This window comes from Podospora bellae-mahoneyi, chromosome 6 (genome assembly GCF_035222275.1).
Source record: "Podospora bellae-mahoneyi strain CBS 112042 chromosome 6, whole genome shotgun sequence".
Lineage (NCBI taxonomy): Eukaryota > Fungi > Ascomycota > Sordariomycetes > Sordariales > Podosporaceae > Podospora > Podospora bellae-mahoneyi.
In genome coordinates this window covers 2,828,191-2,850,103 of record NC_085885.1, presented here as the reverse complement: position 1 = coordinate 2,850,103, position 21,913 = coordinate 2,828,191, and the positions used below count along the sequence as shown (strand labels likewise).

Below are 21,913 nucleotides of genomic sequence, written 5' to 3'. Positions count from 1 at the left end.
CTAGAACGGAAGGATCATGTCGCCCTTGTTCCAGCAGTCCGAGATGCTTTTGGAAGACTGTCATCCCTGATAAAGGTGAGATCGCCAAACATGACCAAGGCCTTCTTGCTTTCCTCGCCCGCCAGTCCCTCACGCTGTGCTGAAGGGAATCTTGCGATTACCATATTGCAGCTGTTTTTGGTACCACATTCAGCGGTCCATGGGGCTGGATCCACAGACACGTGTGCGATGTTGCAAGTATCTGTCACAAGGGATATGTTCAGGATCAGAACAAAAACAACAAGAAAGGCCAGAATGACAACAAGTCTGAGGTATCGGGGCCTCCATGGCAATGTTGTACCCACTTTCGATGCATGTTCTAGCATCTCGAACTCGTCATTGTCTGAAGCTTCGCCAACTGAGGATGCTTTGACCGATATGGAAGGGTGACGATATTGGTGGTTGTTGTCATGTTTTCAGCGGTTATGACCATCAAAGGTGGATGATTGAGGTGAAGAGTTCACTGCAGCGGCACGTTCAAGAGAGAAGAAGCTGCTAAAGAACATGTCAAGGGCCTTGATTTCACCTTGCGCCTCACAAATTCCGAAGCTCTCGGATGATCGCTTCACCCATCCAAACGAACGCTGGGGGACCACAGGCAGCAGACCATCCCCTGTAAATCGACAATGTAACTTCCCCTCGTCTTTGATTGGATCATCATGCGTCTTCCCCCTTGTCAGACTCGACATCTGCGTGTAGGACAAAACTTGAACCACTATGCACCTCGCAGAGAGCAGGCCTTGAAAAGATGTTTGGGCGTTTCGGGATAGTCGAGAGGCCTTCAAGGACAAACTAAAAGATCATCAAAGATAGTCGGATCGACTCAAAACGTAGTCGAGAGGCCTTGAAAGGTAGCCAAGAGGCATATTGAACATCTTTGAATCACCGATATTTTGTCACAGTTCCTATTCCTCTGTCGACTGTGTGTTATGTCGCATACTGTGCTACACCAGTCCTTGGCGATCGGCCTTGGTACTGTAAAGCTTGATGCGGGGGACCCCTTTCCATCCAATGTTTGGTATCGCCACCAGCTGATTTCTAGGCCCTGGGGGATAATCAGACCGGGTTAGGCGCAGATTAACAATAAGCAAACGGACGGATCGTTGTCGACGGTGAGTTCAACATCCTAACAGAACTGGGATACATGGGTCGAACAGTGTTGTTCCTTGCAGAAGGGATCTTTGAAAGGTCTGAGCTTTCAAAAAGTCAGCGCAGTTTCTTAGTACTTTTGGACGTTGACGTAAGGAAATCATAAATGACATAGTGCCTAGACTGCGCCACCTCGCTTGCACCTGGATATAGTGTCTTACCAGACATTGTAACACGGCCAAACACAGCTATTGGCCGAACATGGTAGAATACTGACACACAGAAACTGGACCGGATGAAGTGATGTTGATCTCAACACGTCCCGGCTCAACCAAATGGTAAGGCCTGGGATCGGGCGACTCAGAGTTCAGCCGTTCCTTGATGAAATGGGCGCCTGGTTGGCTGCCTTAATTCATGAGATCGTGTATAGGAGAAAGCCCAGCCTGTACTCTGTAGAATCGTGGGTGTCTTGGCCTCAAACACTTTCCACATCCAGTTCATAGTGAAGATCTCAGTGACTTGAGTTGGTCCGTCTTACTCTTCTGTCTTGAATAGCTGGAAGATCATGAGATAGGAGGCGCTGGTGATCAGCAAGAAGAGACTCGTTATGTTGTAATCGTCCAGTTCAGTCGCAACATAGGCACTGCTTCGTGACAAGTTCTTGTGGCACTAAAAAAGTATAAAGAGAGGAGACTCTTCGACTTGGAATGGCTATTTTCTCATCATCATCAGCTTCAGTATTCAAAGAAACACAAACACAGAGCTCACAAACACACATCTTATCCATCCACCAAAATGCAATCCAAAGCTCTTATTCTACTCCTGACCGGCCTTGTGGCTGCTGTTTCGGGTGCCGCGGCGCCAGCCAACGAAGTCGAAATCATTGAGGAGTCTACCGGACCTCTGAATGCTAGACAGGCAGACATCACCTGGCAGGCTACTGGAGGCTGTAAGACTGATTGGTATGTGCTCCTTTCTGTCGAGTGGTGTATCAGGCAGATCCAAAATGCTAACCACATAACAGGGCCAACCGTTGCAATGCTGCCTGCCGCGGTGAGGCTTCGCAGCGATCTTACTCCTGCACCAGCATCAAGTCCCGCATCTGGCGTCAAAGCTGCGTCTTTGGCTGGAGCGTGTGTGATTGCACCTGTGTCCGCTAGAGGCCAAGCCCTTTCGGATGTCCAACTTGGGCTAGGAGGAAGTGGAGGTTCGGTTCAGTGAAAAGCAAGGTTTCAGGTTGTCGGGTTTAGGGTTATTAGTCTAGGGACACTCCTTTGTCAGCTGAGTCTTCTCGAATTGTTTTCTTGGATGGTAACCGGTACCTTGAGGGTGGATTGGCAGATACACACATGGAAGAGCAATACAACCACCTCACTCTTTTACATAGCTCCCCTGTGATTTTGGTTCGCCAGTTGGCTGGTCCGTGTTGCCCAAGATTTGCCAGGCCATGGTCGAAAAATGCTGTAAATGGTTGCTGCCTGAATGAACGAGTTCCATGTGTGAACCCTGAAAGTGGAGACCGCCCACTGGCTCTCTGGTGCACACTGTTCGGGTGGAAGAAGCACCTGAGCACTCCTGCCCCTCCTGTTGACCTGCCTTCATCAGAGTCAGAAACAGCTCCTGTAGCGCGGTATGTCCCCACCAGGATTAGTTTCTGAATTTGTCCATGGCTTGTTGGCGGGGCAGGATAGGGTGATGACGGTGCGGCTTAACGAAGCGGACAGGAGCAGAGGCTGAGCTGTAGCGGGGGGACAGCTATTTACTTTATAGGTTGCGGCTGAGGCTGGGTATCACAGGCCTTGATGACAGTGCTGCCGCCCAACGTGGAGGCATCACGCACAGTCTCAACTGTCTTTTTGGGGGGTGCCACGAAGTTGTCATCGGGAGGGATTTAAATTGAAGATGAACGTGCGCAAAGAAGCCACGATATAATCAAGACCCAGGCTAGATTCTTTAACGTAGTCAACCTGACTGTTGGTAAGATTAACGCCCGGGGTAGGTTCTTTGCTACAGGGAGGCTATCGAGATGGTCATCGTGCTGCCGGAGGTAAGCTTTGTCAAGCTCCAGTTGTCTCTGAAACTCCTTCATAGCGGGCATCGCGGCTCAGTTGAGTTCTGGCCAGTTTTTGGCTCACTGCTTTGGCTTCTATAATGAGGTGATCCAGCTTAGACATACTGGCTGAACCGGCAGTCTCTTTAGTACGACAGGCAAGGTTGATGCAGGCAAGAAGACTCGAGCAGGATAGACAGCTCGCTTTCTGGGTAGAAGGCTTGGTATGGTGGGTGCTGTAGTGCGAGTCGCTTGGTGGTGCAAGTTGCTTGGTAGTGGCAGAATTCCTGGGCGAGAGCCGCGGGGCTGCGCGCCTCGATAGGCACTTGTTCGGTTGGTTTGGCTGGTGCTGCAGAAACCGCGTTTTTCGACGTTGGCAGGCAATTGAATATTGGTTTGATTTGGCCAGAATCGAGCGATCTGATTAGTTGGTGATCTAATGATCAGAGTCGGTCGTCGAAGGGCAAATGAGAAGGGTAGGTTTGTTGAGCGAGCTCCACGGTGCCTGTGGTGGTACTTCAAGTTCAAAAGTCCATCCATTTCTTTGCCTACCTTCATTTCGCCCACCAGCCCACACTATGACGGCTTCGTCACACCGTCACCAGTCGTCCTTGGAGGATATAATCGACTTTTGCGAAGCCGATCCCATTTTCGAAAACAGCCAGCAACGCGCCCAGGCCGTCAGCAAGTTCCGCCGCATCGCCGCATCGTTGCATACTTCGAAACCACCAAGCAACGGCTAGCTTCTTCCAAATATGTCGACGGATACAATCGCCCAGCCCTCATTCGCCTTACGTTCGAATATGCACGCTCGCCGAAGTCACAGGACAAGTTTCTCAAAGCTTTTTTCCAGTCGCTCGGCCTCGGAATGGTCGACGACTACGATAGCATCGGCCTTGGTAACGACAGCAGGGTCGCCAGTTTTCGCGAGCTGCTGTTCGGTTTTGCCGATCACCTTATTCACCACTTCTTCCTCTCATGTATGTTACCAGTCTCTGAGACCTCTAACTCCAATTTTCTTCTCATTAACAGCTAGTTTTAAACAGTACGGGCCGCCACAGGCAAAACACCTCGGCCAACACCTACCTACCATATCGCGGAGGAAACCTAGTGCAGCGGCTATCAACGGCAGATGAAGAGATTAGTGTGGTCATACCGCCTTATTACGGGGGTTGCTGACCAACTCAGTATGCCCAAGGTTAATGATCAGATCATCACTGCTATAGCAAGAGACAAAGGATCAGGCCCTAACAAGGAAACTATACTTCATCAAGGTCATGCTCCATCACCGGTTATGAGGGATGAGCATTTTACTGTTAGTCGAGCTGCAGTAACATAGATATGCTCTTGTGAAGGAGCGAAAACGGTGACACAGAAGTTTAAACCCAGCGTAACCATCATTCTATACAATGGCGAAATAAGGAAAATGGCGACTAATAGAGAAAATCACTACTGCTTGCACCCTCGTGATCGATATAGTTTAATCATCGGCTTCCGAAACGAGAGCCTTCCACATCTTACTATAGAACCAAGAATGAGCCCCAATCCCTAGGGTTAAGACCTCTGTGCCACCTGAAAGGTTGTATTGATGGGGTAGGTATTACCAGATGGAAGGTGCCTTAATTGCATATCTCAAGCTGGAAGACTAGAATCACACTGCGCGCGTATAATAGAGAGGCGCTCTTATTCGTGACTACCCCTGAGCCCCTCACTGGTGTTGCATCCCTAGACCAATGTTATAAACAGCACTTGTTGCCTCAGGGACAGATGCCAAGAGGTGAAACCGCTTAGAGATTGCCATTCTTGGATCCTTTGTGTGCCGGTGTAACCCTTCCTGTGCGCAGCATTATGTTTGCAAGCTCGACTGCACTTATACAAGGCAGAAAGTCTAGGTGTGGGTGACATCACTGTCTAGAGCCAAGCGAACCTCAGCCAGATAGACTCACTATGAAGCTACACAAGTAGTGAGGTTACTCTTCGGATCTACTTACGGAAGCAAATTTACGGAGAGGATACGGCAAAACCACAGGAATGAGCCACTCAAAGTGGTTTGTCGATTTTGAAACAATAACCCGTCTTGTATCCTATAGGGGCAGGTTGTGGCTTCATAATGCATGCCAGATTCTGCAACTATAATAATAACTTGTATTTGCGTATCACTATTAGGATCGGCGTTTCTCAGTCTTCTGTTTAAAAATGAAAAATGGAAACCGAGCAGCAACTAGCTTACTGAAGCCAGTAAGAGTGAAAGAACTACGGGATATCGGGTAGTTCAAGAAAAGTCACTTTGAAAGCCAAAACCATGCCAAACAAAACCCGCACCCGCCTTAGCGTTACAGCCCACAGATGTCATTCACAACTGGGTATCGTCAATGTCTCTGTAGAACTGTGACGAACCAAGGGTTCAGATCTTCTGAAAGGGATACTCAGTTGAAGATAGTTTCTCAATGTCTGGTTCCGCCAAGTCCATGATAGCGATCACTGATTACTACTTAACTGGTTACGCTGGTTGTGGCTCGTCTTCCGTCCTTGTACTGCATCTTGTGTTAAAAAAACACAACATTTTGTATACAAAAGTACAAATCCATCAACAACTCAGCACGTATAATGTGTATTATTACAGAAATCATAATGTAAATACTTTCGTGTACCAAGGTTTGATTCACGTAAATTTATTTACACGCATGCACTATAAATGTGGTTGTTGAAGATTTATATTTTGCACGTTCACACCCGAATCCACCATTTTTACGGCCACGTAGTCTTGGTAACAAAAAATCAGTCGTATTCTTTTGCGTTAATTCGTGAGATGGCGTAGTTTTTCTCCTTCTTTCCAACTTGCGAGTTCCTCCCGTTCTTCTTACTTTTCGCAACATGTCTCCTTCCAATTCTTTTCGTTGTTTTTAAACTCGGAGCCAAACTAACTGTCTACACCCAGCAACTCAACCAGATTATCTTGCAAAACGACGCAGTGGAGGCAGAGCTAGAGAAGGCAAAAGAACTGGCTGAAGCAGCCAACGCCAAGGTTCAACCGTAAATAGAAGAAGGTGTGGCTTGAGAAAATGTCTCGCGCTGTGTGGCGCGGCCTCGATAATGTGGAGGAGTTCGAAAAGCTCGAGCGCAGGGAGGCTGCTGGCAGATGGTTTCCCTTCTGAGTCTGCCTAGCATCTCGATCTGTAATTAGGTCCTTGGGCGCTCCCGCGGTCATATCGTCGCTGGTAGCATCGCCGTTAGGTAGTCACCCATTAAAGAACGGCAAACCCGGCGTTACCCAGTACCCCAAGCCATCTCCTCTCAGCCAGGAACCATCTGTTCTGGGCAGCAGCCCTTCAATAAGCCTCAGGCGATAGATCGTAGAAGCAGCGCTACGCAGGACGTTCCTATCCTAATATTCCCAAGTCTAAATGCGCGATCCAGAGTTTAGTCTAGTAATAAGGTCCTGAAAAAGAAAAATTTGCTATTCATACCTTTTGTACCTGTGTATACACCAAAAAAAAATAAGTACCATCGTGGATGATGGCTAGCAGATATAAAGCCTAACAATACAGGATTTTTACCCAAAGTTTTTTGTCAACTTTGTTATGTCCGTCTTTGTGTTTTTCCCATTTACTATTTGGGCGTTGAGCACCGGATGCTTTTAAGGCTGCCGAGGACGAATCCCGCAGGTGTAGTTATTGTCCGCTCAGTATGCGGAAGACCTCACCAGCCCATGCAGCCACCTGAGCGACCTCAATACTAAGGAATCAAACCTCCGCACGGAATCGAGCTCACCGTGGACAGCAGGGGTGAAAATGTGGATAAGTACTCGGTATGACGGCTAGAGTCACCCTGTGGCCAGCTTGAGTTGAAGTAATAAAGTATGTTGTACCAGGCACGCGATTCGGATCTTCGTTGGGTACAAACATCAGCAATTTGATGTCGGCAATGGAGAGCAGAACATAGGTATGCTCTTCCATAGCTATATCTTAGGCATATGATAGGTACCGGGAGGAGACTACATTGCGACCTACATATGTTTAAAGATACAGTTCTGCATCTATGTAGCGGGATTTGTCTTTGAGATGAGACAGATGACAGCGGTATTTGGCGTAGAGCGTATATCAATAAGCGCTTGAAGCAGCTTATATGATATTCGCGTTATCTGAGCTAGATGTTAAGTAGACCATACTGTAGCCAGAAATGGCTTCACTTTCTAGAACTTACATCCGCAACACCTATAAGTACAAGGATAACATCTCTCAGGGCTTCTAGTTAACATCTCTCTCTCACACACGCAAACACATACATACACACAAAATGACAGGAAAACAGACCAAAGTGACCAAACCTACCAAGAAGAAGCTCCATGGAATTAAGCCCCCGCTTTCCGAATGCCGAGAAGGGTGTCAAGAAGGATGCCGAGGAGGATGCCTGCAAGATGCTGAGCAGGATTCTGAGCAGGATTCCGAGCAAGATACTGAGCCGGTTGATCAGAGCTTCCTATCCTGGGTTAAGGATAGGGAAAACCCGGCAAACATATGACTTCGGCTCAACAATTAAAGATACTATCACCGACTGCTCAAAAAGATGTTGATGACAATACTAAACTTTTTAGCTGGACAAAAGGTAATATTAGGAACAAATGGGTCCTTGTACAACATGGGCCAATAAATTCTACGGTATTCCGACTCAAGCGAGGAATTGAAGTCGATTCGGTGTTTATAGAGAACATTTCAAATCACCTCAGCCGACCTGGCCAGCAGAAAAGGAGTAGCGTGGGATTTTTCCTCCCGACGAACCATGTCCAATAAGATTACTGAACCCTATTTTCTAGCCCAAGGCCAAAACCACGTCCAAACGCAAAAACATCATTCAAAATATAAAGATGAAATTCCTGTCACCTACTGAACCAAAAGTTACTACGAGTTGGGAGACAAGGTCAACTTTCCGACGGCTGTGGGGCAATAAAATGTTAATTATGCAGGAAGATATCAAGATAGGCGAACACACCGTAGTTCCTGAGGGCGGAAGTGCTCCTCGACACTCTTCGCTTCCCCTATTAAGAACAGACTTTGTAAACGTGCGGATAGTAAATAATATATGGAAGGGCAAATGTGTAGGTTAGAAGCGATTATATGATGGGAGTGAATCAGCAAAGGAAAGTAGATAGAAGCCGGAAATGGCTGCCCCTTATGTAGAGGAGAACCCCGTCGCAGAGATATTCGGTTTTAGATCCTGCGTGAGCCGTGTGGAGCCCAACAGATTCTTTCCTCAAGGGCTATTTATGGCTTCTGCTGAAATATTGTGTTCAACTTGTTGTTCTTGACGAGCCCTGCGGCTTCGGAGGACCATGTGTTCAAAACCTGAGCGTAGACTAAGCACAAGGGAGCCGACCCTGAGCCGTCTGAGCAGGCCTGATTAAAGCGGCGGGACGAGCTAATTACGTTGGGGATTGTGTGAGGTTCATATTCGTCGCCGACTTACAGAAGACTGCAGCACCTAAGCAGGTTGCATAAACTGTGTATGCCTTTTCTTTCAATCTCAGTAGTATGGAGACGCATCGCGAATCCAGAACTCTCCCATCTGCGAACGGGCGGCCTCCCACTTAGTCGAAAGTTCGTGAGCGGGTGCTGTTATCCGGAATAGGTACTCCACCGCACACTCGCTGGTATGAAGCATGGCAAAGATTTATTTTTTGAGATGTGTATCAAACAAGGTAGACTGAAAGATTGCCTGTGATGTCTTCACTGGTGATGCCTTTTCCACTCTTAGCGCTCAATAGTTTAGCACTTGCTTTGCAAAGCTCCTTGGGACGCCTTCATCGTGACATTGGCAGATATCAGCTCGTAAGTTGAACCTATGAAAGCCACGCTTGGTGGAGAGTGAGGTCAGGCCATCGCCGTTGGATGCCTTACTACCTGCAAGGTTCTCTTGGCCGAATGATAGTCGGGATGGGCAGAAAAGCGGTCGAGGTAAGATTTAATCACCCCACAATGCTTCATTCCCTTGGCAGTACCAAACCCAAATCCCAGGGACGCGGTCAACACGTTGTCAATGCAGGGCACTTTTGTCCTCTAACAACTCGCCCGCTGCGGCGTCCGTCATCCTAAAGCTCGTCTCCATTCCGGAAGGTCGTATAAGCAGGCCCCAATTTTATGTGCGGCTACGAGTAAGCATTGAGACCCAAGACATGACAGCAAGCTTGACTGCGCCACAAGCCTCATTAGCTAGTCTGTCTTAGGGCTGGATGAACTCGGGACATTTGAGCGGTTCCTCATCGTTCCAAGGCGCTCTCTTGCTTTTAAAACGTCACGATGGACTCACATGCACCCATTGTGTTTCTTGTTTGCGCTGCACAATGACGGTGTGTGTAACTGGTGAGAGCTGATGGGTTTCCGCTTCAGGCCAACCGTCGTGGTGGTTTCCAATGTCCTGATTGGCGCACCAGTAACTCTCTGTCTTCTTCAAGGCACAAGTCACATGATTCAAACAATCAATTCAATCGGAACCATCCTCATCGGGTATGGTGTAGCGGTAACATCGTTGACTCTCACTTCTCAGAAGTGCCTGTTCTCTCAACAGCCCCGGGTTCGACTCCCGGTATCCGAGTCCTTTCTTTTGCATTTTTTTGGTCTGTCGAATCTCCCAGCTGCTTCTATCGAGATCGTGTACAAAGGGGGTTGTTATGGAAGCAGACACACACATAAAGATGTGATAGTCCAAGTGGTGCTTATGTTTTTTCGCATGTTGTGTCGAATCTTTTTTTACCTCATGTGGTCCGTGCTTGGTAAGATTGACGTTGTGTTGGTCCAGGCACAAAGCTTGGCATTCTGGGGACGGAAATTTTGGTCGCTCAGTTGCTGGTGCTGTCTCACACACCTCAGCAACAACCACCTGCTTTCGGAGCAAACTGACCACAACATCAGCAACTCGCTGGAACATGCAGCTGTCGAGAGGAAATCACTACCCGAATGCGAATGAGAGCTCGCCGGCAAGCTGCGAGAACTCGGCCACCTCTCCCCACAGGCCTGCCCAGCCTCCAATGATGAGCGCGGGGAACTTGTGCATCGGTGTGACTGGGCCGAGGTCGTGCGCCGCCGACGACACCATTTGGTGATCGCAGGAGGCCATCTCAGCTCACAGAAGGCAGTTTCCCCGCGTCGGTGACAGGTTGTACCTTACGAACCGGCCACCCAGTTTACCCAGGATAAATTATCGAATATCGAAGCATAATACCGCATATTGGGGGTCTGGCCCCCCGCGTCTTTGGGGAACGTGCCTGTCGTGCTCGCCGGGGACAATGGATGATGAGAGAGCTTCTGGAATTTCGTAACCGAGAGCCAATGACAGGTGCCACTCGCAGCCACGAGGAAGCAGGGCCGGCGGCGAAGGTGGTCCAGACGCGGGTGGGGATGGATGCATGCAGGGCTCAGTGAAGCTAAGAAAAGCCAAGTTTGGACAAGCGGCCCTAGCCGGCCCCCCCTCGTCCCTGATGGGCAATTGATTGACAAGATCTGTTGGCACCGGAACCAGGCATCCCACTCGCAGGGCAACGAAAACCGGCGCGCTGGATCTGCCTTCTTGGCAGCTGCTTCATGGTGATGGTGAGGTTTCTGTCTGTTCTGTCTGCTGACTGCCGCATGAAGCACAATGTCTGTAGGCTGCCTGCCCACTGTGCCAACATGATCAGACGGCAGAAGATGAATGGGCAAGGGCATGGGCAACCACAGGCTCAGTCTCACGGTAGGTAGGTCAGCCAACAGCGGCGCAAGGGAGCCTGCCATCTCGCCTCCACTTTCCTCTCCGCCGCACGGTATCTAACGCAACACCGTGGGTCAACGCCGACATCGTGGCCATGCCCGGCTTGTGGCCCTACGCTAGCGTCTCACGTCTTCCTCTTTCTTGATCATGACTGCTGTCCCCTTACTTGTCCCCGCCGCTCCAGGAACCTTTTTTTGTTTACCTCCTTCCAACCACAACAAAACCCACCTTCCTCCAGCAACATGATGCCACCAGTTCCAACTATGAACAGGAAGCTAAGCCACGGCTTCCTCGGGTGATATTGGCAAAACTACTTCATCACCACCACCCGCTTGTTGCCCATATTATCCCCAACTTTTTAGCCTATTGCACACACACATATACACACCACACACACACACGACGTCCGCTATTACACTGCAACACTTAATCGGGATATTGCGACATTTTAAATCCAAAGGACCTCGCTGCCTCTTATCAAGATCACGGTATTGCTCTTAAATTGGATACATACCTTTTTCCTTTTGCTCCGGTTGTTCCAGACCATCCCCCTCCCCGCATGCGGAACGACCAAGTCACCCGAGACATTTTTCGTGATCACCACATCACCATCGGTCCGTTTCCGCTTGACTTACACGGCGGTCCAGGCGGCTTTTTGAACTTTCTGCCTTGCCTTGGCTTCTTTCCCCCCTTGCCTTGGCTGGTGTGGACCAAGATATCGTGGCCGACTGGCAAAAGGGAGTATCCTTGGGTGTACATATAAATAGGTGTTCAACGAGTCCGGAAACGGGTTATTGTGGTGTTGGCTCCTCTTCGACCTTCTTTTTAAAAAATTTTAACACATTTTGCCATTCACTTGACAATCTTGCGACGTTCGCCCTCTGGCAGCTGTCCGCATCGCATCACTTACACCCACGATATCGGGGGCTTTGCTGTCCTCTCGGGACTTGCCCTCACATACCTATCACGCCTCACACCATCACCACCAAACCCCACTTACAGCCAAAATGTTCCTCCCAATACACAACCTCATACTCGGTGCGTTCCCCCTTCTCCTCCCCTCTCCCCATCCTTCACTAACGCATCACGCAGCGCTGGCAACCCCCCTAGCAAACCAAGGCGTAGCAGTAAACCACTTCAACCTCGGCTCTCGCGCCGTCCAACCCATAGCAAACGCCACTCCCCTCCGCATCATGCCTTTAGGGGCATCAATAACCTACGGCCAAGCCTCCACAGACGGCAACGGCTACCGAAACGAACTCCGCAACCAGCTCGTCGCCGCCGGCAACACCTTGGTAAACTTCGTCGGCTCCCGAAAAGCGGGCATAATGCGCGACAACGATGTGGAAGGCTGGCCAGGCGCCCGCATCGACGAAGTCCACTCCAGAGCCGTCGCCGCGGTGTCGGTGCCGAAATACAAACCCAACGTTCTTCTTGTGAATGCGGGGACGAATGATGCGTTGCAGAATAAGGATGTGCGTACTGCCGCGCTGAGGATGGAGGCGATGTTGAATGATTGTTGGACCTTGTCACCCCGGGCAGTGGTGATCCTTTCAACACTGCTGCTCAATAAGGATCCGGTCGTGGAGAGGAGGGTGTTGGATATAAATGACCAGTTTCGGAGGTTGGTTAAGAGCCTGAGGGATGCGGGAAGGAGAATTGTGCTGGTGGACATGCACAGCGATCAGGGGCCGATGGAGGGGGTGGATTTTGCTGATCAGACGCACCCTAATGATAGGGGATATAAGAAGATGGCGAATATATGGTTTGCCGGGCTGGTGGCGGCGGGGGATGAAGGGTGGATTCAGACGCCTGAGGCTGTGGCGGGGCTGCCGGATGATGGGCTGAGATCTTAGAGGGATCGAGAGCAAGTCGTTTACGGTGGTCCTGCTGGTGGTGTTGGGGATGAGGATGTGGTGGCTGCTGAGGGTGGTGATGAGCAGAATAGGGGGGATGGGATTAGCCCGGGCGGTTAGACACCGAAAACAACACCAGTCCCCGCGGAAAGACCAGCATGGGCTACATCAACACCGGCTGCCACCACCAAGTCGCCCAACAGCGAACCAGGGCAAGTAACACCAACCTCGAGTGTGAATATTGTTGAGGAACAAAAGCAGGAAGGCTCCCCGTCTGAAGAAGGCTCTCCGTCTGAAGAAGGCTCTTCGTCTGAGGGAGGCTCTTCGTTTAAATCAGTCTGGTATATAAAAACGCCAAAGGACAGCATCACGACCCATATCCGCCTGCAGCTGCTGCCGTCTATCGCAATTCTGATTGAAATGCTGGAGAGATCAACCTCATGGTCGGGTTACCTTGTTATCCGCCTCCTTATTCTTTGGAATTTGTGGAGCTTTCAACTCAACTACGGCATAGGGTCTATTTGGGGGCTTTACACAACAGCATTGTTTTGGATGGTTTATTCTGAGCAGTTCGAAACCATGTCCCATATCCACCTGCTGCTGCCGCTGTCTATCGTAATTCTATTTCCAAGGTTGTATAACTAGCATCATGGCCGGGTCACCTTGTTATCCGTCTCCTTATTCTTTAGAATTTGTGGAACGTTCAACTCAGCTCTGGCACAGGGTCTTTTTGGGGGGCTTACGCAACAGCATTGTTTTGGATTGTTTATTATGAGCAGTTCGACCGAACCTTGTTTCTCCTCTGGTTGGTGTTTGGGGGCCCTCTGCCTCAAAAGTTCCACGATGTAACCATCGTGGTTTCCCAACGGATTCGATAGCATATGAATGGCTTATCATGGATCCGGTGTTTTTTATCATGACTTGGGAAAATGGAAAATGATGAAGTGGAGGGAGAAGATGAGCGTCATGGATTGTAGAGTAAATTGTCTGCACAGCTGAAATAAAGCGTTGCTTTTATGTTTATAAATGTATTTGATGTCCTTGAAGGTGGATTGACTGGTCGTCTTTGAGACTCTATCCAGAGTGTGTTTACTCTTGCCGATAGACCTTGGCTCCTCCCTGATGTGTGTGTAAACACAAGCCCTCTGTTTTCACCCAAAGTGAGGGGGGCCTGGGAAAGTGTTGACCAAGGTAAGTGTTGAATGATAACAAATAAGGACTATGCATAGATGGATTCCACCAGACAACAGTGTCCGTTGTCAATACAGGTAGGTGTGAATCAAACTCAGATAGGTGCCTAATAAGCTCTAGGGAAAGTACCTTGACAGTGCAGAACGGCGAGCGCTGGCCATCGGTGCCCGATGATGGGTGGAACCCTGGTCCATGTATGTGGGAGACATCTGCATTCACACGGATAGGTGCACAAAAGCAGAAGAAGGTAGGTAGTGTTCAAGCCCTCGTAAGCAATACGGATGGACCCTACTCAAACTGACACCAACATGGCTAGGAGCTCAAAATCCAAAAGCAGGTTAGGGGCCTTGAATCCTGGTTTGGACTGTTTCACTTTGCCTGACTGAGCTGTAGAGAGAGAGGCCGGGAGACGTGCCGGTCTGAAGGCGTGTTCTGCTCTGTCTGGTGCTGGTCGTGGGAGAGTTGGCAGGTCTGACCAAGAGGTTGAAACCACAGGTCGACGACGACAACAAGGACAAAATGACTATGCACTTCGATATTTGTCGCATGTCTGAGTAGGATATGGCATAGATAGCCTACCTCCGGGACCATGGGCTCGGATGGATCTGATGCATTAGTAACGGCATGGCTGCAGGCTGTATGTAAGATGCCGCACCTGGATCCGACAGCTGCATGATGCAGCAGGTGGTGCAGGCCAGACGACGGACCACTAGTTGGTCGTCGATCTAGAGCCTGAGCACGTTATAGGGTAGGCACAAATGATGGGCATCACACCGCAATAGGTAAGTTGTGTACCTTATATTGTCAGGTGCTGAAAGTCTTGAGATGGCAGATCTATACCTCCCCTACTCCCCCACCTCCATAGGCCTCCCTAACCGCCTCCTCACACTCGCTCTTCCACCACTCCCTCGTCTCCTCCTTGCATTAACTCGTCTCCTCCATCGCCCTAACCGCAAAGGCATAAGCCGCCTCCCTGGCCCGCCTCGCGTTGCTGGCGTAATTTATCCGCCATGATCTCGTACCCTATCTCCCTCTTCTCAAATCTCGCTTTCTCGGCCCTGGTGATCTGCATCTGCCGCCTTCCTCTCAAATTCTCTCGCCTTTTTGGAAAAGTATGCCGCTCGCGATAACAGTTTCTTTTCCTTTGCGAGTAGCATCTCTGCTTCGGCGGCGTAGTACTCCCGGGAGTACTTCATCAACTTACTCGAGTACAAGATGATTTGGGCACGGTAGTAATGGCTGTTGTAGAGTTTGAGTTTGAGTTTTTTGATGGCGGTGATGCCTGGGTGTGAGATGCGACGGGTGGTGGTGGTGGTGGTGGTGGTATTGGGTTTCTGATCCTCTTCATTTCTGTTGAATTTGGATTTTAGTTTGATTGGAGCCCTGATTGTCAGGTGTTGATAGCCTGGGAAGAAAGCGAGGTCTGGTGCGCTTTAGTCGTCTGGTTCGGGCTCGACGAGGGCTTGTTGCTCCATGTTGATGTTACGAACTGACGCCCCGATGGGTATGAAGGTGGAGCATGAGTTTGCTTGGTATGCCTTCAAACATATATATATATATATATATATATATATATATATATAAAGGCGTTCAATATGTGTTATAGGCCTTCGGGGATAGTCGAAAGGCCTTCTTAGATGTTTAAGAAGTATCCTAACTATCTTTGAAGGCTTTAATATTTCATCGCAGTCCCTTATTTTCTGTCCACAGGGGTGCTACTAAGCGGAGGTTCGGAAGGCAGTGAAGAAAAAGACGTGATTTTGGGATGGAAAGTTGCTCGCTGTGTCAAGTTAAATATTAAGGAGACAAACTTTGTTTTCGAGTTTGGAGGGTGGATAAGATGTGCACCTGTGGTAAACTCAATTTTCCCAGTCGATAAGGTTTGGTACCCAGCTGAGTAAAAAGACATAGACTGCCATGCCCTTCTTGACATGGGTAAAGATGAAATAGAATATTATCCAAAAGATCATATGACATGTAGAGGCCTCAGATATTGTAAAATTTCGCCCCTGAAGATAGCCAGAAACCACGGGACCTCCCAAGTAGCGTGCAGCAAAAAGGGTATCAAGACCAACCTTAAGAACGCCATAACGCCGTCTCCATGCAACCCTATTCACATTATACCCTCGTCCACGGCGCCTACTCAACCACTCTCACCTCAGCCAGCCTATCATCCAAAGAATCCTTGGTCTCCACGCACCCAATCTGATGTTTTGGAACGACCTTGAACAGCCTATCCCAACTCTCCTCCCCCTTCCCATTTTCCGATGACGGCGAGGGCGAAGGTGAAGGCGAAGGTGACCCCGAAGGCGAAAGCCCCGGCGAGCCGGGTCCCAAACCCTTCAACACCCCCAACGCCGCTCCCGCCTCCTCCTTCTGCCTCGTCATCCCCCGCCTGACAAACTCGGCCTTCTGCAAACCCTCCAATGCCTCTTGCTCCTCAACCCATTTCCGCAACCTAGTCTCATTCTCCACCCAAGGCATCCCTCCCATCTCAATCAACCTCCACCTGAGTTCAGCGACCTTCTTCGGGTCCGAGAGCTCGTCAATAGCGGCATCACCCCTCAGCCCAGGCCATAAAAGGATCTGTCCATATTGATCATATACAGCTTCCAAGTAAGGTGCACCACAGTTACACGTCACCTGCTCTTGTGCCATGATCTTGAAGATGCTGTTTTGATTCTTGCACGTCGCGCAGGTGAAAGCAGCTGGGATTCGGAGCTTGAGCGGGGGTCGGCCGAGGTGGTCTCTCATCTGGCATCCTTGCGGGGCATTGCTGTGATGATGGCTCGGGACACAGGTCTGGGGATCGTGGGCGTGGGGACAGGAGCTAACTCGTCTGTCTTGGGAGAAGACAAGGAAATTGCTGGCGTTGTCGCAGTGGCAGCATGTGTATTCTTTCGGGGTGAAGGGTGAGCAGATGTTGATGTGACTGGGAGGGTAGATAGGCTTGGGCGCCGGTTTCGTCGTCGGTCGCTCCATTGTTGTTATTCCTGATCTAGGCTGTAAATCTCTTCTCGTGGTTGAGAGTATTTTAACGAGGTGAGTATCTTCGGGTAGCCAAGTCGAGTGCTGCAACAAAGTCGTAGCTAGCTCTCTCGGTGGTCGCCGGTTGACTCGGGGGATTTATTCGGAGTATTACTCTCAGTCGGCTCCTTCGGCGGTGTCTTACCCAATCGAGTCAATGTCTTCAAGCCCAACAGCCTTTTGTATCCGGCTCTTCATGTATTTTCTGGCTCCTTCGGAAGAGGGACCGGAGTAACTTTTTGTGCTGCAACCGGTGCCGCTCCTGCGGTACAAAAAGCCGTTAGCCCCCAAGTGAATTTGTCGAGAGCTTGGAGAACATTTAACCTTTCGTACCTACCTGAGCAACCACACCTCCCGATCCTGCTGGAGCTAATGTAGAGCGTTGGTATAGGAACTGGGACGCCAAAATAAACAAGCTCCCGGTAGCTGATGTCAGGGCTTGACGGACTTTCCCCTGGAGCTCCGTAGCTGAGCGCAGCGCCCGCTGTTCAGGATCTGGTCATGGTCGATAAGATCCAATAATCCTTACTTATGCGTGCTGCTGGATACCGAGACCGCAAAGTGAAGTCGTGGGAATCATGACGCCATCTGTGCTACCCTTCATCAGCCAGTACAGTACCATCGTGACTATCTCACCATCTGTCCGGGGTTCCCCACACTGACCCAAAAAGCCACCAAGGGGAGATGCAATCTGACCCCGAATGCCACATTGATCGGCAATCCCGGTCCCCCTCCCAGATCACGGACCCCGGGGGACGGCAGCCTTCGGTACGCCTTGCATCGTCGACGATGAGGGATGGGTGTGGCAGGGCGAACGCAAAGGTCCTTGCTAAAACGAACGGCTACCGATCGATCGCAGGTTCGTCGCGCACAGATGGGGTACCCAAGCTCCTGGGAAGAGTTCACTCTTGCTCCTGCCAATCCCCAAACTCCGAGTATCAGCGACCGAGATGGAAGGTTGCACCCCCGCAGACCTCACCAGCCTCCAACTTCTCAGCCATCAACCACGTCCGTGTTGTTCTCACCTCGTGATGTTCACTGCAGAAAATGCAATAAGCAGCCATTCCATCTCCATTACATAGCAAGCTGCTTGACATCTCATCTTAACTCTCTCATCATGAGAAGAGACGCCCTTGGCGACAGGAATATCAAAATCAAGAAAAGGCATGTACAAAAGCTTGACCGCTGGCAGGGCGAGAAAAAGAGCCTCAACAACCACAGATGGGCTGTGGTGTACTAATGTTGCCGCATGTGACAGACAGACCCAAGGGGGGTGGCTAACATCTTCTCCCAGACTCAGACTCAACTACTACCAACGGCCAGAAGAAAGAAGCAAGCACACTGCAACCAACAAGCGTTGGCACCACAGAGATGGCATTATTACACACCTTATAATCACCATCACAGAGAGCAAAAGTAAATCACCACAAGCCACTTCCAGGTTGCTAGCCTTGCGCTCTGCGCCAAACAACTTCCCTCCAACCCTCAACACCCTCACGTTCACATCACCCATCAACCAAAAGATTTATAAAAATATCATTTTTTTTTTTTTTGCTTTATATGCATACACCCTCCCCTGATCCCTCCCACCCTCTGAGAGATGACTGCAGTAACAACGAAACCGAATCGAATAGCAGTGCCCTCCGGGGAAGGAAAAAAAAAGCCCCCCAAATCCACTGATCGCCCCCAAATTCATCTCCCTCCATGAAATGGTAAAATATCCTGCATGCAATAATAGCCCATAAAAGTCGCGGGTATATCCATCCCTCTGACAATAACCCTCAAAAACAGCCCTGTTCTTTCCCATTTCCTCCCTACCGTGTCTATAAACAACCCCAGACTCCAAACCTTTGTCCAGTCTACAAAGAAAACAAAAGTTGCGCTGTGAATCGCCTCGATACATCGGGCGTTGGGTATCTTGGTGGAAAAAACTCAATCTCGCTGAAACACTCTATCTCATGCGCCTCCCCTCCGCTTTATTCATCCCAGGGATTGAACCCAGGCCCGTGGCCTCCCTGATCATAATCACCCTCGTCGTCCTCTTGCTCGTAAGTCTCCTCCTCATGGTGTTGGTAATCCTCCTCGACACCCTCTTCCTCGTACGCAGCGGCGGTGTCGTGATCCTCATCACCCGCAGCCTGAGCCGGAGCCGGATCGTCGGGCATCTCTTCATCATCCCCTGCTCCATTGTTGCTGGCGGCGGCACTCGGCATGCCACTTTGGGTACCAGCAGAGCCAGGACCCCCCTGATTGAGGCTAAAGAGAGTGTCCATGTTGCCGTAATTGAGCTTTGTGCTGATCACGAGCGCGCGGTTGGCAAGCATCTGTGACGTAGCCTCCGACGCCGAAGCAGCAGGCCCGGATTGACCCTCTCCAATGCGAGCCTTTTTCCCCTGGCTCTTCTTCTTAGGCTTGTTTCTCGCTACCTTTGCCTCAAACGTCTTTTGCTGCACCTGGCGAAGCCAGTCCTTGTTTTGGTTATACCAAATTTGGGACTTGACCTTGCTATCTTCCTCGGACAAGCGGCAGAACATGACCTCGGGGTCATCCTCAAACTCGTCCTCCCGTATAATCGGGTCCAGAAGAGGATCGGCAGCAAGCGAGTTGGAGGCAGAGGCGGCAGGTGAAGTGCTGGCCTCGGCTTCCTCGTTGGAAGGTGTGTTGAGCGGAGCTTCGCCGGGCTGCTCATTCACGACAGCAGGAGCCTCCTGGGTAGAAGTCTCTGCGGCTGGGGTCTCTTCGTCTAGAATCGCCTTGGACACCTGAATGGCCGGCTGTTTCTCGAGCTGCTGTTCCAGGCGGGTGACCTCTTCAACGACGCGGGCAATGGCCGGATCCTCGATAAGTCCCTCCATGTCTGCCTCAATATTATCATCCTGGCTGTCGAAGTCGATAGTAAGCGTGGGTTTCGCCCGCTTGCCTTGCGCGGGCTCCTCCTGGACGCCCTTCGTTGCGTTCCCATCGCTGATGGGGGCGCCATTGGCAGCCGGAGTGGAACCAGCTCTGGGCTTGATCGTCACCTTCATACCCGGAATAGCAATGCCTTGCTGTTGAGCCATCGCCATCTCGCTGCTCGCATCGTACTCGTGGCTGTTCGCATTCTCATCTTCGTAAAACTCCCGGTGCAACGCCTCCACTTCCTCTTCCTCCAATCCGTCCTCGGGTGCCCCCAAACCACCAATCAGGAGAGCGCCTTCATGATCGGTCAAAAGCTGTTTCTTCTTGGGTTGTTCATTGGGGTTGGGCGGGATCACGAAACCGTCGCTGTCCACGTGGGGAGCTGAAGCTTCCTCAGCTTCCGAGTCCGGCGTGTAAGCATCAGCAGAAGTTCTCCGACGCTTGGGAGCGCTTTGCTGGTCAGGCTCTTGGGGATCTTCTGGGCTGTTGTCCGAGGCCTTCCTCTTTCTGGCTCTCTTGGGGTGCTTCTCGAGCCACTCCCTGGACTGCTTGTAGACAGCAGGGGGATCATGAGAAGCCTCGGGGTGCATCTCGTCACCTTGCATAAACTGCTTGATGCTGAGACTGGCAGCGGGGACGGCGGCAAATTCGGACATGCGTTCCTGCAAAGTGGCCATCGTGACCTTGGCGACATAAACCACCTCCCGAACAGTGCGGCGGAAGTTGTGCGCGCGAGCAGCCATGATGATAGCAGCGCCAGAGATACCCGCGGGCCGGCGACCAATGCTGATATTGTCTTTGACCATGCGGTGGGCGATGCGAAGTGCCGAGTTGGCGACCTTGTTGGTGTCATGGAGGAACTCTAGCTTGGCGGCGAAACGAAAGATCAGATTCTCCAGTGTGAGAGGGTCGTATCCAGTGTCGAATGTGGGAAGCCGTCTCATGAGCTCTTTGTAGTTGCGACCAAGAAGGAACACATCTGTCTTGACGATGTCGGCCAGATCGAGGAGCATGATCTGTTTCTGATTTGCAAGGCGGCAGGCGGCATACATGCAAACAGCGGCGACGTTGTGCTTGCGGCGGCCCTTGACGTAACTGGCACGAACAGCTTCCCTGTAGATGTCCATAGCTGTGTCTGCAACATCAAGAGGCACAGAAAGCTGGTGAACCATCTGGCTGCAGAGATCCCTGGTCTCTCTCTCGGCGCGCTCACGAGCTTCCTTGAGGCCAGCGCCGGGAACCCGACGAAAGGAGAGTCCCATCCCAGTTGGGCGGACGCCACCCTGGTTTGCACCGAGATAGCTACCTTGAACTGTGGCAGCTCCGTTGGAAGTCTCGCCGAAGGTGATCTCGGCGACGATGTCGTGTTCGCGGAGGACCAAACCGCAGTCCGCGCAAGCTCCTTCTTGGATGTCTGTGCTACCGCAGTTTCTGCATTTTTCCGAACTGCCTGAAGAGCCCTTCGCCTGAGCCGCCGCGGGGGCAGGTGAGGGAGACGGGGCGACGGATAGCTGTCTCCTGCGGTCCGTGTTGTCCATGATACGACTAACGCGATTCGAGCGTTTGTTCTTGGGTTTGGGCGGCATGATTGCTGGTTTGGCTTGTTGTCCGTCTCAAATCGTGTTGTTCTTGTTAAGAGAAGAGAAAAGGGGGTGGCGGTGGATAGTTGGCTGTTGTGAGAGCCGTGAGAGATGAGTTGGTGGTGAAGATTGATGGCCGGCAGCAAGTCTCAAGGTTGCAGAGACAAGCAAAGCAGCCGACGCGTTCGTCGCCCACCAGAAACAGCTTTGGCGGGGCTCCTCTGCCAGGAGAGACTGCAGAGTCGCGATCTCAAAGCTGGCAACTCGCAGGAGATGATGATGCCCTCAGGCCAACTCTTCCGTGAAAGATGAGAATAAGGGGGGAAAGGGGTGTAACACGATTGGATAGAATTCCTGGCCAAGGGCGGTGATACTGGTGCGGGAAAAGAGTTCTGCGAGGTGAGAACTCTGTGTGGGGATTGAATTTTGCAAAACTGGGCGAA

The 21,913-nt window shown here is 50.8% G+C and overlaps 4 protein-coding genes and 1 non-coding gene across 5 annotated transcripts; 2 read left to right on the top strand and 3 right to left on the bottom strand.

Annotated features, from left to right (window-relative positions):
* The first annotated feature begins 1,826 nt into the window (after positions 1–1,826).
* On the top strand, positions 1,827–2,589 carry QC761_607280 (uncharacterized protein). Its single transcript, XM_062881170.1, has 2 exons — positions 1,827–2,090; positions 2,153–2,589. The coding sequence occupies exons 1-2, from the start codon at positions 1,924–1,926 to the stop codon at positions 2,286–2,288; spliced, it is 303 nt and encodes a 100-aa protein (XP_062729832.1). The 5' UTR covers positions 1,827–1,923; the 3' UTR covers positions 2,289–2,589.
* A 7,085-nt stretch (positions 2,590–9,674) lies between these two features.
* Positions 9,675–9,766, bottom strand: QC761_0096240. The gene has a single exon. It is a non-coding gene; the product is annotated as a tRNA-Glu (tRNA).
* A 2,159-nt stretch (positions 9,767–11,925) lies between these two features.
* Positions 11,926–12,774, top strand: QC761_607250 (uncharacterized protein; the record flags this gene model as incomplete). Its single annotated transcript, XM_062881168.1, has 2 exons — positions 11,926–11,956; positions 12,011–12,774. The coding sequence occupies 2 exons, from the start codon at positions 11,926–11,928 to the stop codon at positions 12,772–12,774; spliced, it is 795 nt and encodes a 264-aa protein (XP_062729831.1).
* Positions 12,775–16,104: 3,330 nt separating this feature from the next.
* On the bottom strand, positions 16,105–16,947 carry QC761_607240 (uncharacterized protein; the record flags this gene model as incomplete). The annotated part of the gene is made up of 1 exon (XM_062881167.1): positions 16,105–16,947. The coding sequence occupies one exon, from the start codon at positions 16,945–16,947 to the stop codon at positions 16,105–16,107; it is 843 nt and encodes a 280-aa protein (XP_062729830.1).
* A 2,021-nt stretch (positions 16,948–18,968) lies between these two features.
* Positions 18,969–21,476, bottom strand: BRF1 (transcription factor TFIIIB subunit brf1; the record flags this gene model as incomplete). Its single annotated transcript, XM_062881166.1, has 1 exon — positions 18,969–21,476. One exon carries the CDS (start codon positions 21,474–21,476, stop codon positions 18,969–18,971), a length of 2,508 nt encoding a protein of 835 aa, XP_062729829.1.
* Positions 21,477–21,913: the final 437 nt, after the last annotated feature.

What these genes read in the sequence shown, in the direction of transcription:
- QC761_607280 (XM_062881170.1), top strand. Translation starts at nt 1,924, where the DNA reads ATGCAATCCAAAGCTCTTATTCTACTCCTGACCGGCCTTGTGGCTGCT. An exon ending in GGAGGCTGTAAGACTGATTG is followed by an intron (nt 2,091 to 2,152) that starts GTATGTGCTCCT and finishes ACCACATAACAG; the next exon opens with GGCCAACCGTTGCAATGCTG.